The sequence below is a fragment of the Mobula hypostoma genome, chromosome 2 (genome assembly GCF_963921235.1).
Source record: "Mobula hypostoma chromosome 2, sMobHyp1.1, whole genome shotgun sequence".
Classification (NCBI taxonomy): Eukaryota; Metazoa; Chordata; class Chondrichthyes; order Myliobatiformes; family Myliobatidae; genus Mobula; species Mobula hypostoma.
The window spans coordinates 201815179-201829679 of NC_086098.1; the positions used below are offsets into that span (position 1 = coordinate 201815179).

General features: G+C 39.2%; 1 protein-coding gene across 9 annotated transcripts in view; it reads left to right on the forward strand.

Annotated features, from left to right (window-relative positions):
* LOC134342810 (extracellular sulfatase Sulf-2-like) overlaps positions 1-14501 on the forward strand; it is a 352386-nt gene that overhangs the window by 260754 nt on the left and 77131 nt on the right. For all 9 annotated transcript variants that reach the window (XM_063041404.1, XM_063041405.1, XM_063041403.1 and 6 more), the window contains one exon: positions 8950-9119. In XM_063041404.1, coding sequence (XP_062897474.1) covers positions 8950-9119 — 170 coding nt within the window. The remainder of the gene's footprint in view (positions 1-8949; positions 9120-14501) is intronic.

The following is a 14501-nucleotide window of genomic DNA, read 5'->3' on the forward strand; positions in this document are numbered from 1 at the left end:
TATTGAGGATGCTCAATCTATATTTAAAAGGTGCCATTATATCACAGCAATGGTATGATTAATGCAGACCATTCCCTGTGTTGTTGAGATATATTCTGACAGCGCTGCACATTTCCCTATCAGGTAAGTGCAGGTTTCTTCTTTACAAGCAGTTTCGCCTGGTTTTTCAGAGCATTAAAAACTCAGTGCTAAATTAATAAAGTGCCATAAGTTGCACCAGACTGCCTGAAGACATCTTAAAACCTGACCTCACATTCAAGTGAATTTGTAATTCATACAGTACGGAACCCAATAGTATCCTGAAAGGTACCTCACGCTGTTTAGTTTAAGCATATTTAAATGAGAATCGAATGCTTGAGACGAACAGTATATCTGACTAAGATGCACCTGGTATAATCAAAGCAATTGAGGCAGTATCTCAGTAGCCTAACTTACCCAAAATACTTTGTTTTTCAGTATATTCCCAAAGGTAAGTGATTAAAGTACTACATTTCAGCACTAGGGATATAGGCCGGTAAAAGCAACTACTGTATTATTTATAAAAGCAGCATGCTCATTCATTCATTACGTGTCGTGTCTTTTTGTATGACGTAGATGATCATGGTCTTTCCATGACCTGCATTGTTCTTGGCAAACTTTTCTACAGAAGCGGTTTGCCGTTGCCTTCTTCTGGGCAGTGTCTTTACAAGACGGGTGACCCCAGCCATTTATCATTACTCTTCAGAGATTGTCTGCCTGGTGCCAATGGTCACATAACCAGGACTTGTGATATGCACCTCCTGCTTATATGACCATCCACCACCTGTTTTTATGGCTTCACATAACTCTGATTGGGGGTATAAACAGGTGTTACATCTTGCCCAGGGGTGACCTACAGGCTAGCAGAGGAAAGGAGTGTCTTACACCTCCTTTGGTAGAAATGTGATCTCCATTCCACCACCGAAAAAACAGCATGCAACATCTTTTAAATGATCTGAAGAGAGCCTACAGTTGGAAATGCTTACAATTCAGTATATCTGGCTATTAGTTCCAGATGTTTAAGATTTAAATGATGTGTTGTAAAAGTGTGCCAACTGAAAAAAAAAGTGTTTAAATCCACTGATCCTTATTCATTTGATTTCTATTCTGCCTATCTGAGCAAATTTAGGTTACATTTTGCCAGGATTTATGGTGAGAAGCAATTAAAAATCTATAATGATGAAGAGTAACTGTCACCAGTTTCTGGAGTGCATATGTATTGTATATAATGCAAAATTCAAAATGTGTTAGTGATTCACTGTTACCAAGTGATTTGTGAAGACTTTGCTAGAGATGTTTTGTAAGTAAAATTTCCAGAGTTTCTTGATCTGGTAAGTACTTCCAGACCCAGAAATTCTTCAGCACATAAAATAAATATTGAACTGGTGTTGTAGTGCCAGTTCTGTGCAAGGACATTTATCAGCAACATTCTTTTGCTCATGACATCTGGTGAGGTTATAAGATTGGCTTGGTACACAAAGACACTTCTGTGACTAGCCCTATATTAAGGAAATATTAAGCAGCTTTATGGGAGTGAAAATGACAGGGAAAGAAAGAGAGACGATCGATAGAGTGAAGATGCCATTGAACAAAGTTAAAGGGTGGGCTTAGAGAGGTTCAGTGTCTGGAAATTGAAGCGTGAAGTGATAACATCAAAACAAGGAGTGATATTAAGGGAAGGGACAGTATCAAGGTGAAGAGCATTGGGTCAACACAAACTTTAATCAGGTTTGACATATGATCAAGGGCCTCAGTGTTGGCAAGTAGAAAGTTAGGAGTAAACACCACAGAAGGCCTACAGGATAAATCTGCTGTAAGACACTTCAGAATCACATTCTTGTAAGCCTGGTCCCTTTTAGTACAAAAGTGACATCAACTCTCCAGTTAGGGTCAACTTCTGTGTGAGTAACTTGTAACATTTGCAAGCCACAAATGGCCAAATTAATTTTACAGTGGGGAGTCAAGACATGTCTTAAATGCTGTGTAATATCGCTACAAATAGCTAGCGGCCTCTGCAAATACGTATTTCTTTTGAGTGTGTGACCCACAATGAGTGAACAGATGTGAGTGCAAATAAACATGCATGTGCGCGAGCGCACACACACACACACACACACACACACACAAAACTCATCTGTGTTTAATAACCAGCTTCTGGGTTACACAACATTATGCAAAAGGAATTTAATGTGAAAGGATTTCTAGCACCTGACAATTCAGAATTACTCTTGTAAAAGTACTGCACTTTGCAAAAGACAGAGTAGTTAGTGCTATACTTCGTGTTCCCAACTATCCTGCTGGCTCAAAAAGACTGGTTTTTAAAATGCTAAGGAATTTCAACTTCTCCCTTGTTCTCTCTAATCTATTACCCTTGCTGTGTAATCATAAAAAACTAATTTTCTTCTCCAAAGTTTGGAGCTTGTAAGAAATCTTCTGTGTAAATTGGTAATTGATACCATTGTTATAGGACATAAGTGCTCCTTGTGAGCTGATTCTTGTCAACAAATGACATTGGGAAATATGAAGCACAGACCACAGAGATCACTACATCTTGGTAAAAGCTGGCACTTCATCACTGATTGTATAATTGAAGCCATTATTTGGTCATTTATTTACAGTTTTCTCATCCAGTTAGTATGAAAGGAAGAAGAGAACAAACCAAATGAAAGGTTCTCTGCTAAAACTTTATTTTAAATCTTTCTCCTCTGTCTTCTTCCACTTAGAAACTTCATACGTGGGTGGGTGTAGGTTCTCGTAAGCTAATGACACCCACTTTTACATCTCTGGCAACTCTCCATTCCTGCGTTACATCTATATTCTCGAATGGATTCACCATCCAACTGTCCTCCATATTTCACTTGTGCCACAAACTTCACACCCTTACCATGTTCTCCATCTTCTATATTGTCTTATACCTCACCCCCCACCCCCATCCACTCTATTGTCATTTTAATCTGGATAACTAACCATAATGGCACGGCATTTTTAATCCTGCATTTAAAATGATTAGCATTGGCAATTTAACTTCTGAAATGTTTGCATCAGTCCCCCAGCAGGCTTTTTCATTTCATGACATGTAAAAACACCTGAAAGTTTTCCATCCTTTCCAACCATCATCTATCCCTAACTCTCCCTTTTGTCCCACTGTGCATTGTCCTTGTCTCCTTCTATCGTTAGTTATTAGCGCTGCAACCACGTGATCAACTCTCTACATATCCAAATCTTGCACTTTGCCATGGGGTAAGTATGGCAAAGCTACCTGAGAAATACCTAAAAGTTACCTGACACCGTAGTCACTTTCTGCCTCTTCCCTTTTGTTTGTTGCTCAGTATCCACAACACTTGTTACTTAATAGTTGCCATTCCTCAGCAAGAAATGAATACTCAAGGAAGATTATTCAAGGAAGCAGATTTCAAAACAAAATCGGGTAATTTGAAAGTTACTAATTAGTCTGAGAATAACTATATCATATGTATTTTAAAATCATTAAATTTCCAAGCTTTTTATTGGGATGGAGCATTGTAACTGATTGCAGGTGGTTGAAAATAAATTTTACTCATGTTTCTATTAACCCTGGGTCATTCTAGTGGATGTTCTGGGCTTCTGCTCAGCAAAACCTCAGTTTTAAGAATATTGTCTGAACCACTGTAGCTCAATTTCAAATTCATATCCATGCCCTGCCGTTTTAATTACATCTGGGGGAAATTAGTATAACTTGTAGTTCACATTGATGCTTAACTAGCATTTGGTTTCCATTAACTGTTGTTGATTTCTGATATGTCATTCAGTTGGTGGTGTTTTTATTTGAATACTATGCTTCGCTATTGTTAAACTGCCTGTTTTTAGTGCACAACCATCTATTCTCAAAATATCTTTGTTACCAGTATATTCATCTTAGCTAGTGTGCAATAAGAACTTCAATTAATCTGGCTGTTTTTTTTACACAGTGATAGCACCAGAATAATTTTTACTCTGTAAATATATCCTCATTAAATTTTTGACTGATATTTTGATCCAAACCTCAGAAGTATGGAACATGTAGAGCTTTTTTTGGCTTTGACCTAGATGTGGAGAAGAAGAGCAGGTTTTAGAGCAAGAGACAAAAATTCAGCTTTTTAGTACTCCTACAGCTTTGTGCAAAATACTTTAAAAAATTGTCACCATCTGGCTAAAACTAATGGTTTATTTTCCAGACCTTATTCCAGTGAACTTTTGTACCCAGCAATTCTAGTGCACTTGAAAGGGCAACATCCATTTTGGAATTTAGGCACTAAGACTTATACAAAACAAGAATAAATGTCCTTTAGCTCACAGAGTCTGCTCCAGCATTGAAACACCCATTTAAACTAATCTAACTTTATTCTTCTCAGATTGTGTCATTCACCTACATACTAGGGCAAATTACCATACCTAATCAACTGACCAAACCACACGTCTTTGGGATATGAGAAGAAACCAGAGTATTTGGAGGAAACGCATGAAGTTTTAGTTAGAACCTGCAGACTCCACACAGACAACACCAGAGGTCAGGAACAAACCCCAGTCCCTGGAGCAGTGAGACAGCAGTTCTGCTAGCTGCACCATTCGTTGTGCCCTGCTGATAACTGGGCTACTGTGGCCAGATTAAATTGATTTCATTCAAATAGTATGGAGGGTCGGGCAAAACTTTCAGTTGGCTGGTGGTTTAAATGTTAAAGGCTAGTGACAGCCAAAGTAATAGATTATGATGTAATATGAAGAAAAGCATAACTGTTTTTCATAAAAGCATGGAAGCATAATTACTTCCAGTAAGCAATTGGAAAGGCACGTATTTTAAAGATTCTGGCAGATTAGATACTACCACTATTTTCGAATACTGTGTTTAGTCTGAACAACATAATTACCAAGTTCTATAGAGAATAAATGTTTTATACAGTCTTAATGTTCAATAAGATAAAGGATTAAATGGAACAAAATCCAAATATGAGCAGACATATTTTTCTGAAATGTTGGAAGTATTGCATAAGAAAGAACGTAACCCTTTATGTCCGTAAGACCATAAGACATAGGAGCAGAATTAGGCCATTTGGCCCATCACGTTTGTCCCACTATTTCATCATGGCTGATCCATTTCCCTATAAACCTTCACACCCTGCCAAATCAAGAACCTATCAGCCTCTGCCTTGAATACACTCAATGACCTGGCCTTCACAGTGATCAGTGGCAATGAATTCCACAGATTTACCACCCTCTGGCTAAAGAAGTTCCTCCTCATCTCCATTCTAAATGGATGTCCCTCCATATCTTCTCCATATCCATGCTATCTAGGCTTTTAAACATTCGATAGATTTCAATGAGATCCTCCCCCCTCATTCTTCTAAATTCCAGTGAGCACAGGCCCAAAGCCATCAAATGCTCCTCATACATTAAACCTTTCATTCCCAGAATCATTTTTGTGAACCTCCTTTGCACCCTCTCCAATGTTACCACATCCTTTCTTTGGTAAGGAGACCAAAATTGCTCACAATGTTCCAAGTGAGGCCTCACCAGTGCCTTACATCCCTGTTCTTATATTGCAGTCCTCTTAAAACGAATGCTAACATTTCACTTGCCTTCCTTACCACTGACTCAATCTTCAAGTTAACCCTTAGGGAATCCTGCACATGGACTCCCAAGTGCCTTTACACCTCTGATTTTTGAATTTTCTCCTGCTTAGAAAATAGTCTTTGCCTTTATTCCTTCTTCCAAAGTGCACAACTATATACTTCTCTACACCATATTCCATCTGCTATTTTTTTGACCATTCTCTCTGATCTATCTGAGTCCTTCTTCAGCCTCCCTACTTCCTCAACACCACTTGTCTCTCCACCTATCTTCATATTGTCCGCAGACATTGACACAAAGCCATCAATTGTGTCATCCAAGTCATTGGCAAGCAACGTAAAAAGAAGTGGTCACGACACCAACCCCAGTAGAACACATTAGTCACTGCCAGCCAATCAGAAAAGGCTCCCTTTATTCCCATCCTTTGCCTCCTGCCAATCAGTCAATACTCTCTCCATGCTAGTATTGTTCCTATAGTACCACGGATTCTTATGTGGCTAAGCAGCCTCATGTGCAGCATCTTGTCAAAGACCTTCTTGTCATGACGGATTACTTTCTTCCTTTCTGCTATTTACTCTTTATGCTCAAAAATTTTCCATTCAAATTCTACAATAAAGTTACTGGCTTATTTGGGAAAATACTAATGCATGTTAATACAATGGATTAAAATTCTTCTGGGTTGCAACGTGTACAGTTCTTTGAAATAAAATGTTAAAGATCATCTTCCGGCTGAGTAACACACAAAAATGTTGGAGGACTCAGCTGAGCAGGCAGCATCTATGGAGAGCAATAAATAGTCAATGTTTCATGCTGAGACCCTTCATCGGAACTAGAAAGGAAAGAGGAAGAAAAAGAAGTTGGGGGGAGGGAAGGCTTGCAGGTGGTGGGGGAAAGTGAGTGGGTGGGGGAGAGGAGATGAAGTGAGAAGCTGGGAGGTGTTAGGTGGAAAAGATAAAGGGCAGAAGAAGAATGAATCCAATCGGAGAGGAAAGTTCAGGAACAGTTATTATTGTATCTCTCAAAAATCAGGCTCTTGAACCAGAGGGAATAACTTCACTCAACTTCACTTGCCCCACCACTGAACTGTTCCCACAACCCAGGACTCACTTTCAAGGACTCTTCATCTCATATTTTTGATGTTATTGCTTATTTATTATTATTATTATTTCTTTTTTTTTCTTTTGTATTTGCACAGTATATTGTCCTTTGCACACTGGATGTCCAGCCTGTTGAATGAGGTCTTTCATTGATTCTGTTATGGTTATTGAACTTATCGAGTATGCTCACAAGAAAATAAATCTCAGGGTTGTATATGGTGACATATATGTACTCGGATAATAAATTTACCTTGAGCTTTGAACCATGGGAGAAAGGGAAGGAAAATGAGCACCAGAGGGAGGTGATGAGCAGGTGGGGGAGAACAGAATAGGTAAGAGGGGAGCCAAAATATGGAAAAGAAAAAGAGAAAAGTGGATAAGGGAGAAATGACTGGAAATTAGAGAAATCAATGTTTATGCCATCAGGTCGGAGGCTACCCTGTCAGAACATGAGGTATTGCTCCACTAATATGTGAGTGGCCTTATGGTAGCAGTATAGGACACCTTGGGCCAACATGTGCGAAGAGAAATGGGCAGTGGAATTAAAATGGTTGGCCACACCACCACTGAGTTCCTCCAGCATGTTGTGTGTGTTATTCTGCAGCTGCAGAATTTCTTCTGTTTTATCTTTAGACTGTTTATTTCTTCCCTTCACTATACTGATAATCAAACTACTGCCAGCTTCACTGCCAATATATTACAGTGCTTCATCAATTGCAATAAGATGCTTCCTGCTTTTCACATTCTCCAAGCTGATCCTTGGCCTTAAACACTAATATTTTGCAGCTGCCACATTTTGTGCATGTTTTCAATAAATACGCATAGAATATATTGTTTAATGCAAGAGCACATACACAATGTATAGTTCTATAGCAGCGGTCCCCAACCACTGGGCCGCAAAGCATGTGCTACCGGGCCGCGAGGAAACGATATGATTCGGCGATATGAAACGATATGAGTCAGCTGCACCTTTCCTCATTCCCTGTCACGCCCACTGTTGAAATTTAACGCATGTGAGGTCATTAGTGACCCAAGATGCAAATGACCCAAGACATGCAAAGGAATGGGTCCGTGACCCATTTGTGAATGTTTCTGGTGAATCTTCCATGTCAGAGCAGGAAAAAGATCAACTCCTCGAGCTTGCAAATGACGGTGGGCTGAAAAGTATGTTTGACATAACATCTTTGTCGGCATTCTGGATCAAAGTCAAGATTGGATATCCTGAGATAGCCACGAAAGCACTGAAAACATTGCTTCCATTTCCAACATAATATCGCTGCGAAGCGGAGTTTTTCTGCAATGAATGCAACGAAAACTAAATTGCAGAATAGACTGGACATAAGGAACCCCCTTCGAGTATCGCCGTCTCCCATCACCTCTCGATGTGTGTTGCAATGATTTTATGTGTTCATATGGGGAAAATACGTGCTGTGTGTTTAATATCCAAACGTTACTTAAAATGTTATGATGCTATTGACTTATAAGTGACTTATAATTCAGTGGTCCCCAACCTCCGGGCTGCGAAGAATGCAGCGGTACAGCGGTGGCTGGAACGCACCCAGCACATCTTTAAGAAAAAAGCCAAAATAAATAAGCTAATTAATTAGGTGCCATCCAGCACGTAAATGTCGGCCCAGATCAGAGGCGATTGCTGATTGCATCACCTCTGATCTGGGCCGATATTTACATGCCGGGCAGCACCTAATCAATTAGCTTGTTTACTTCCGCTTTATTCTTAAAGATGTGTTGGATGCATTCCGGCCACTGCTGTACCACTGCATTCTTCACGGCAATGTATCGGTCGGTAGCCCGGAGGTTTGGGGACCACTGATATAATTGACGTATCACTATATTCACGCGAGGAAAATATGCGCTGCGTGTTTAATATCAAATTCGTTAGATAAACCCCTTTAGAAACGAAGTTGTGTGTATTAGCCACTTATAAGTGACTTATAGTTGACTTATCACCTATATTCTGGTTGTGATTAACACCCACCCCGCCCCACCCTTCCCCCAGGTCGGCCGGTCTGCAAGAATATTGTTAATATTAAACCAGTCCGCGGTACAAAAAAGGTTGGGGACCCCTGTTCTATAGCACTGACTAATGTTCTTGTCTGCAAAGATATCTTTAAGAATACTGTGTATTGCACAAAAAGGTTACAAATCTGAGAAATTTGTTACTGTAATCGTTTCAATGTAATGTCTCTTTTAAAATATTTAACAATCAATGCATTACTTTTCTTTTTTGTAGGATTACCTAACAGACTTGATGACAAATGACAGCATCAATTACTTTAAATCATCCAAGAAGATTTATCCACATAGACCAGTTATGCTGCTGATCAGTCATGCAGCACCCCACGGCCCTGAAGATTCAGCCCCACAATTCTCCCACCTTTTTCCAAATGCTTCCCAGCATATGTGAGTATTATTATTATAATACGGTCTTGTGGCCACAGATATTATCATTTTCTTATTTAGCCCTTCAACTCACTTACCAGTGGTTCGTTACAAATTTACATTTTAATAGCTTCATTGTTCTAGAACATAAAATAAATGGAGCACTGGTTTTGTCATACTTCTGAGCTGTGCAGATCATCAAGGACCTGTATTTATACCTAAAACAGTACTGAATTAGGCAGTCTAGTTTAGTGTCATACAATAAGAGATCCTGTGTGGAGAATTTCATTTGTAGGGCTTGAGAAGCAATGTCCTTTGAAGGATACACACAAAATGCTGGAGGAACTCAGTAGGCTAGGCAGCATCTATGGAAAAGAGTACAGTTGACATTTCGGGCCGAGACCCGTCAGCAGTCTTGCCGAAGGGTTTCAGTCCGAAACATTGACAGTACTCTTTTCCATTGATACTGTCTGGCTTGCTGTATTCCCCCGTCATTTTGTGTGCTTTGCTCAGATTTCCAGCATCTGAAGATTTTTTCTTGTTTGCCTTGTGAAGGACAGCTGCTTGTGGGAAAGCAGAGGTAAAAGAGATGGGGAGAAAGGAAGAATGTTTGGGATAATCAGCTGCTTAGAAACGTACAGCAGCCTACTTCCATCATCCATCTTATTCAATCCTTGAAGTAGACTGAAGAGTAGCTAATAAAGGAAAAGAAAACCTGACTCCTGTCCTAATGAGATACCAGCCATCAGAGCACTACATCTGAAGTTAGACAGTCACTTGAATGCAATAGAACCAGTCAATGAATTACTTCAATTGTGTTTTAGATCTTGACTACTCCAGAGGATATAATTTTACCCAGGTTCTAAGAAAAAATGATGTCTGCTGAGCTCTGCACTGGATTTTGCTGTTGTGAGTGTGGAATGCGCCAGTAAAAAGGACATTGATTCTTTGACAACGAGCAGGTGGAGGGGGAGTAGGAAGCAAATTCAGCTGTTGAAAGAGGAGCAACACATGTTATTGCACAGCATGATGAGGTTACACTGAGGAATTCAGTCGATGCTACCAAGTCAATTTTAGATGGAAAATTCTCAACTCTCTATCCTCTACCATTCCTTGTCCAGTTTCTGCTTGCAGCATGATTACAGATATAAATGTTGAACCAGAACTGATAGCAGGCAGTAATTAGAATCAGAATCAGGTTTATTATCACTGTCTTACAGGACATGAAATAGTTATTTTGCTGCAGCAGAGCAGTGCAAAGACATAAAATTAGTATAAATTACTTATTAAATATATAGGGCAAAAAAAGGATCATGAGTTTATGGTCAATTCAGAAATTTGATGGTGGAGGGAAAGAAGCTCTTTCTGACTCATTGAGTGTGGGCCTTCAGGCTCCTGTTGCACTTCCCTGATGGTAATAATGAGAAGAGGACATGTCCAAGATGGTGACAGTCCTTAGAGATGGATGCCATCACCTTGAAGCACCACCTCTCAAATATGTCCTCAGTGGTAGGGAGGGTTGTCCCTGTGATAGAGCTGGCTGTGTCTACAACTCAATCTGCAATTATTTTTACATGATTACAAGCAAAGAAAATTCAATTCCTTGTATAAAATCCTCATCTGCATAATTTTCTGCAAGAATATGTATTTTTCCTTTTCCTATGAACCTTACTCAGAACAGTTCCTGTGGATTCACTCAGGCTCCTTGGATGCTTGTCACATCCCCGGTACTTTGAACCCCATGAATACACTTATGTTGAGATCTTACCTGCATGCAAAGGCAGACTCATACATTGGGGCTTTCCAACTGAGGAATACATAATGGTTGAGAAAGGGAAGCAGCTTTATCATTGCTTCATCTCTCGATAACCAATACCAATCAGATCTTTCATGACCTTTCTTTATTTTCCTGCTATCAATGAACGGCACAATAAATTTATTATAAGTTGGTTATTAGCCATGTCCAGGAGATTAGGCACTCATAGTCAACATTCCCTCTAATTTTCAGTAGTCAGTGTGCGCAAAAATCTTATGTTGTGCAATTTTTTTCCTGTGACAACATAAAACTGCACAGAATAACAACAAAATAACATGCATATTTAAGTCACTCAGTTATTTTTTCTCTCTCCTGTCTTTGGCATTTACCCATTCTTTGTTAACTGTATCTAGACTAAAAGAACTTCCATCCAATTGACAGCTTTTGATTTTCATTAACATATCCAAATGACATTCACCTAAACGGTTTCTCAGCTTGTTTTTGAGTCGATTCATTAGGTTAAAACCTCACTCACAGTCCGCACGAGACGCAAGAAAGGTTCCCCCAATGTCCATCAACTGTACAAGGTCGCAAAACTGTTCATTTTGAAGTACAAATGCCACCATTTGAGCAAAGTTTGAAATAAGTTTGGATTTAATTTTTTCTTGCATGGAAAATTTGATATCATTAATCTGTCTAACTATTACAGTATTTTCAGCTAGAAAATCATGATATTTTAGACATAAGGCATTAACTTGTTCATCGCCAAATGTGAAGTCATAATCTGCAATTGTGGAGAAATCAAAAGCTGATCATTCTTGTACCTCATCTTCAGAAAACCTTTCTTCTAAATGAATACAAAGACTATTTATAAAAGTCAACAGCAAACTTGTATCTACTGTGACGTTTTCTTCATGTTGTTGGCTTAGCGAAACTTTAATTTTGTCACTCCACGAAACATTGTCTCCCAGTTAATGCTTTCTGAGAGAATGGATCAGCTCATGACAAAATGGCGGAGCAGACTCGATGGGCCAAATGGCCGACTTCTGCTCCTTTGTCTTACGGTTTTATGGTCTTATCTTGTTAATTTTGCCTCACGCAAAATGAAGTGAATCAATCAGTGTCAGGTCACTCTTTTGCAGAACCTTGCACAGTGCAGACAGTTCATCAAAGACATCACTTAAAACCTGCAAAGCTACTGTGTATGTAATGTTTATCAATTTCTTGTGACATTATTTAGTCACAGGGTCATTTGACTGATCTTTTCCAATAGAGACTTATTTTCCATAAGTGTAATAATTAATTACTACATTAGGTAACTAACCCTTTGTGCGCACATTAATTTCCTTTGTGCACTGGTTGAAAAACGTGTGTGCGCATGCACGCGCGCACAGCTTAGAGGGAACATAGTGTATGCAGTTTTTTGGTGAGAACCTGCTGGCATTCATTGGGATGCAGCCTGAGATACTCAGCACATCATCAAACATCATCCTCTTCACTAGGAAAAAACAGCACCTCTCATCTTTCTCAGCCGGAATTCACAGGGCCTCACACACTCTTGCTTGTCTAGTTTGAGTTCTCTGTTCTTCAACACCATCAGGATGCAGTATCTGCATCCAGCTGAGCAGACCTTACAAGCATCCTGCAGCATCCTTCAAAGGCAAAACATCTTGATAACATGTGCTTGCCTGTCTGCGGTGTGTGAGACATCATCTGTTCATTGAGTGCACCTGCCCTCTGTGGAGATGGGCAAGGGGGTGGCTCATGATTTCTTTGAGAGGTAGGGCTGACTGACTTTGCTCCTCTTGGCCCTCACACAAAGCTGCATAAGTACTTAATTTGTGAAGCTAGCAACTCTCATTTTTTATTTCATTCTCAGGTGTCTCTATCATTGGGAATGCTGAGCAGGATTATGTTAATATTGGTCCTCAGTTATACAATGAATCATGCTAACTCTTCGTAGTGAACTGCTGGAAGCCACAATATTCGCAGCTAGAGAAATGGCACTAGGTACTTCTGGGATATTGAGGCCACACTATACTAATTTAATTATTATTAAAACATCCTTTCCTGTCGTTTGTAGCATGGGGTGAATATTGAAGCCCAAAAGTATAATGGGCATTAATTATGAGTTTAGTGGAAAAAATCTGTTATGAAATGAAGGGGAGGGGTGTTGTAGCTATCTGTGACATGACATCTTGCTTTTGGTTTTAAATAACCACACTTGTTTACTTCTTTGCAGCTGTCTGCTGACAAGATCCTTTACCTGATATCAGCATCTTGAATAAATCATTTTGTGCCATGTAGTTTGAGGTTGAGCTTCTTTCTTCTCAATATTTCTGATAAGCTTATAAATGTCTGCCGGATAGATACTAGAGTTAAATCTGTAACTAGCATGTGGAGAAACACACATTCGGTGAAAGAAGAGCTTATCTACTGACATACAACAAGATTATCCACATTTCCCAATAACTAGGGTCATAAAGCAGTACAAAGGTCAGCACAGTACATTGCAGTCATTCTGATGTTTTTCTGACATCATAAGACATTATTATCTGAATGAAGTCCATGCAGATATAATGCAAACCTGACAATATGGGTAAATGTATTAAGATTTAAGGTGCAGATAGGTTCCTTCACCAGTACTCAATGCATTTGAACAAAAGTGTGCTTGTTACACATGTGAGCCCAGTAGATGTTGTTCGCACAGGCACACAGATTTGTTTTACATACTACCTGCTGGGGAGATGAGGAAAGTGACAGGTGGTGGGAAGATGCAGTTTATACTGGCAGGCATCCATGTGTTTCAATCTGTACCAGTGTTAAATCTACCATCGAGATTTGCCTTGTTTGTGTCAGTGCCAATTTGGCATTAATTTTGTTCATTTATACATTTTGAATTGCCTATTTCTTTTGAAATATTCAGTAGAAGTAAGATGATGCTAAGTTAATGTCACATTCACTCTCCAGTGTAAGACACATACAAATGGTAATATTAAACTCATTGAATCAGGTCTGCAAGCCATGCTCTGTAAATTAGCATCGTAGGCACATCTCTTAAACATGCTGTTCAAATAGACAGACATAATGCAAACCATTGTTCAAAATAATGGAAGCTAAAAATAAAACTGATGCATACAAAGTTGAAAACTTGGAGAATATGGCAAACAAATACACTCCAGCCAAGATATATCTTATTGATATGAGACACAATCATTATTTAAAAATACCTCATCTCCTCTGACATGATCAACCTTCCTGAACTAACTTCAAGCAAGTTAAAACAGCATCAGAGAGCTAAATTAATAAAATGGTTACATGGAAAGCTAATTGAAAATATGAAATCAGAAATAATAATTGAACTACAAAAAATGAATTACTAGAAAATTTAAAACCTCCAGAAAGTTAAGAAAATCCTCCTCTTACTCTTGCAGGATAGTGAACAGGTGGAATATGATACATTTATAGAAGTTATCTTGACATGTTTAAATACAGTTCCTCCCCAGCTTATAATGTAACGCCATTCCTGTGAACTGTTCATAACCCAGACAGTTCACAAGTCAGAAATGTGGAATGCCGGGAGATGCCTGCAGTACTGCAGTGGACAGTAAATCCATACCACCCATCTCACAAATGCTCTTTCATAT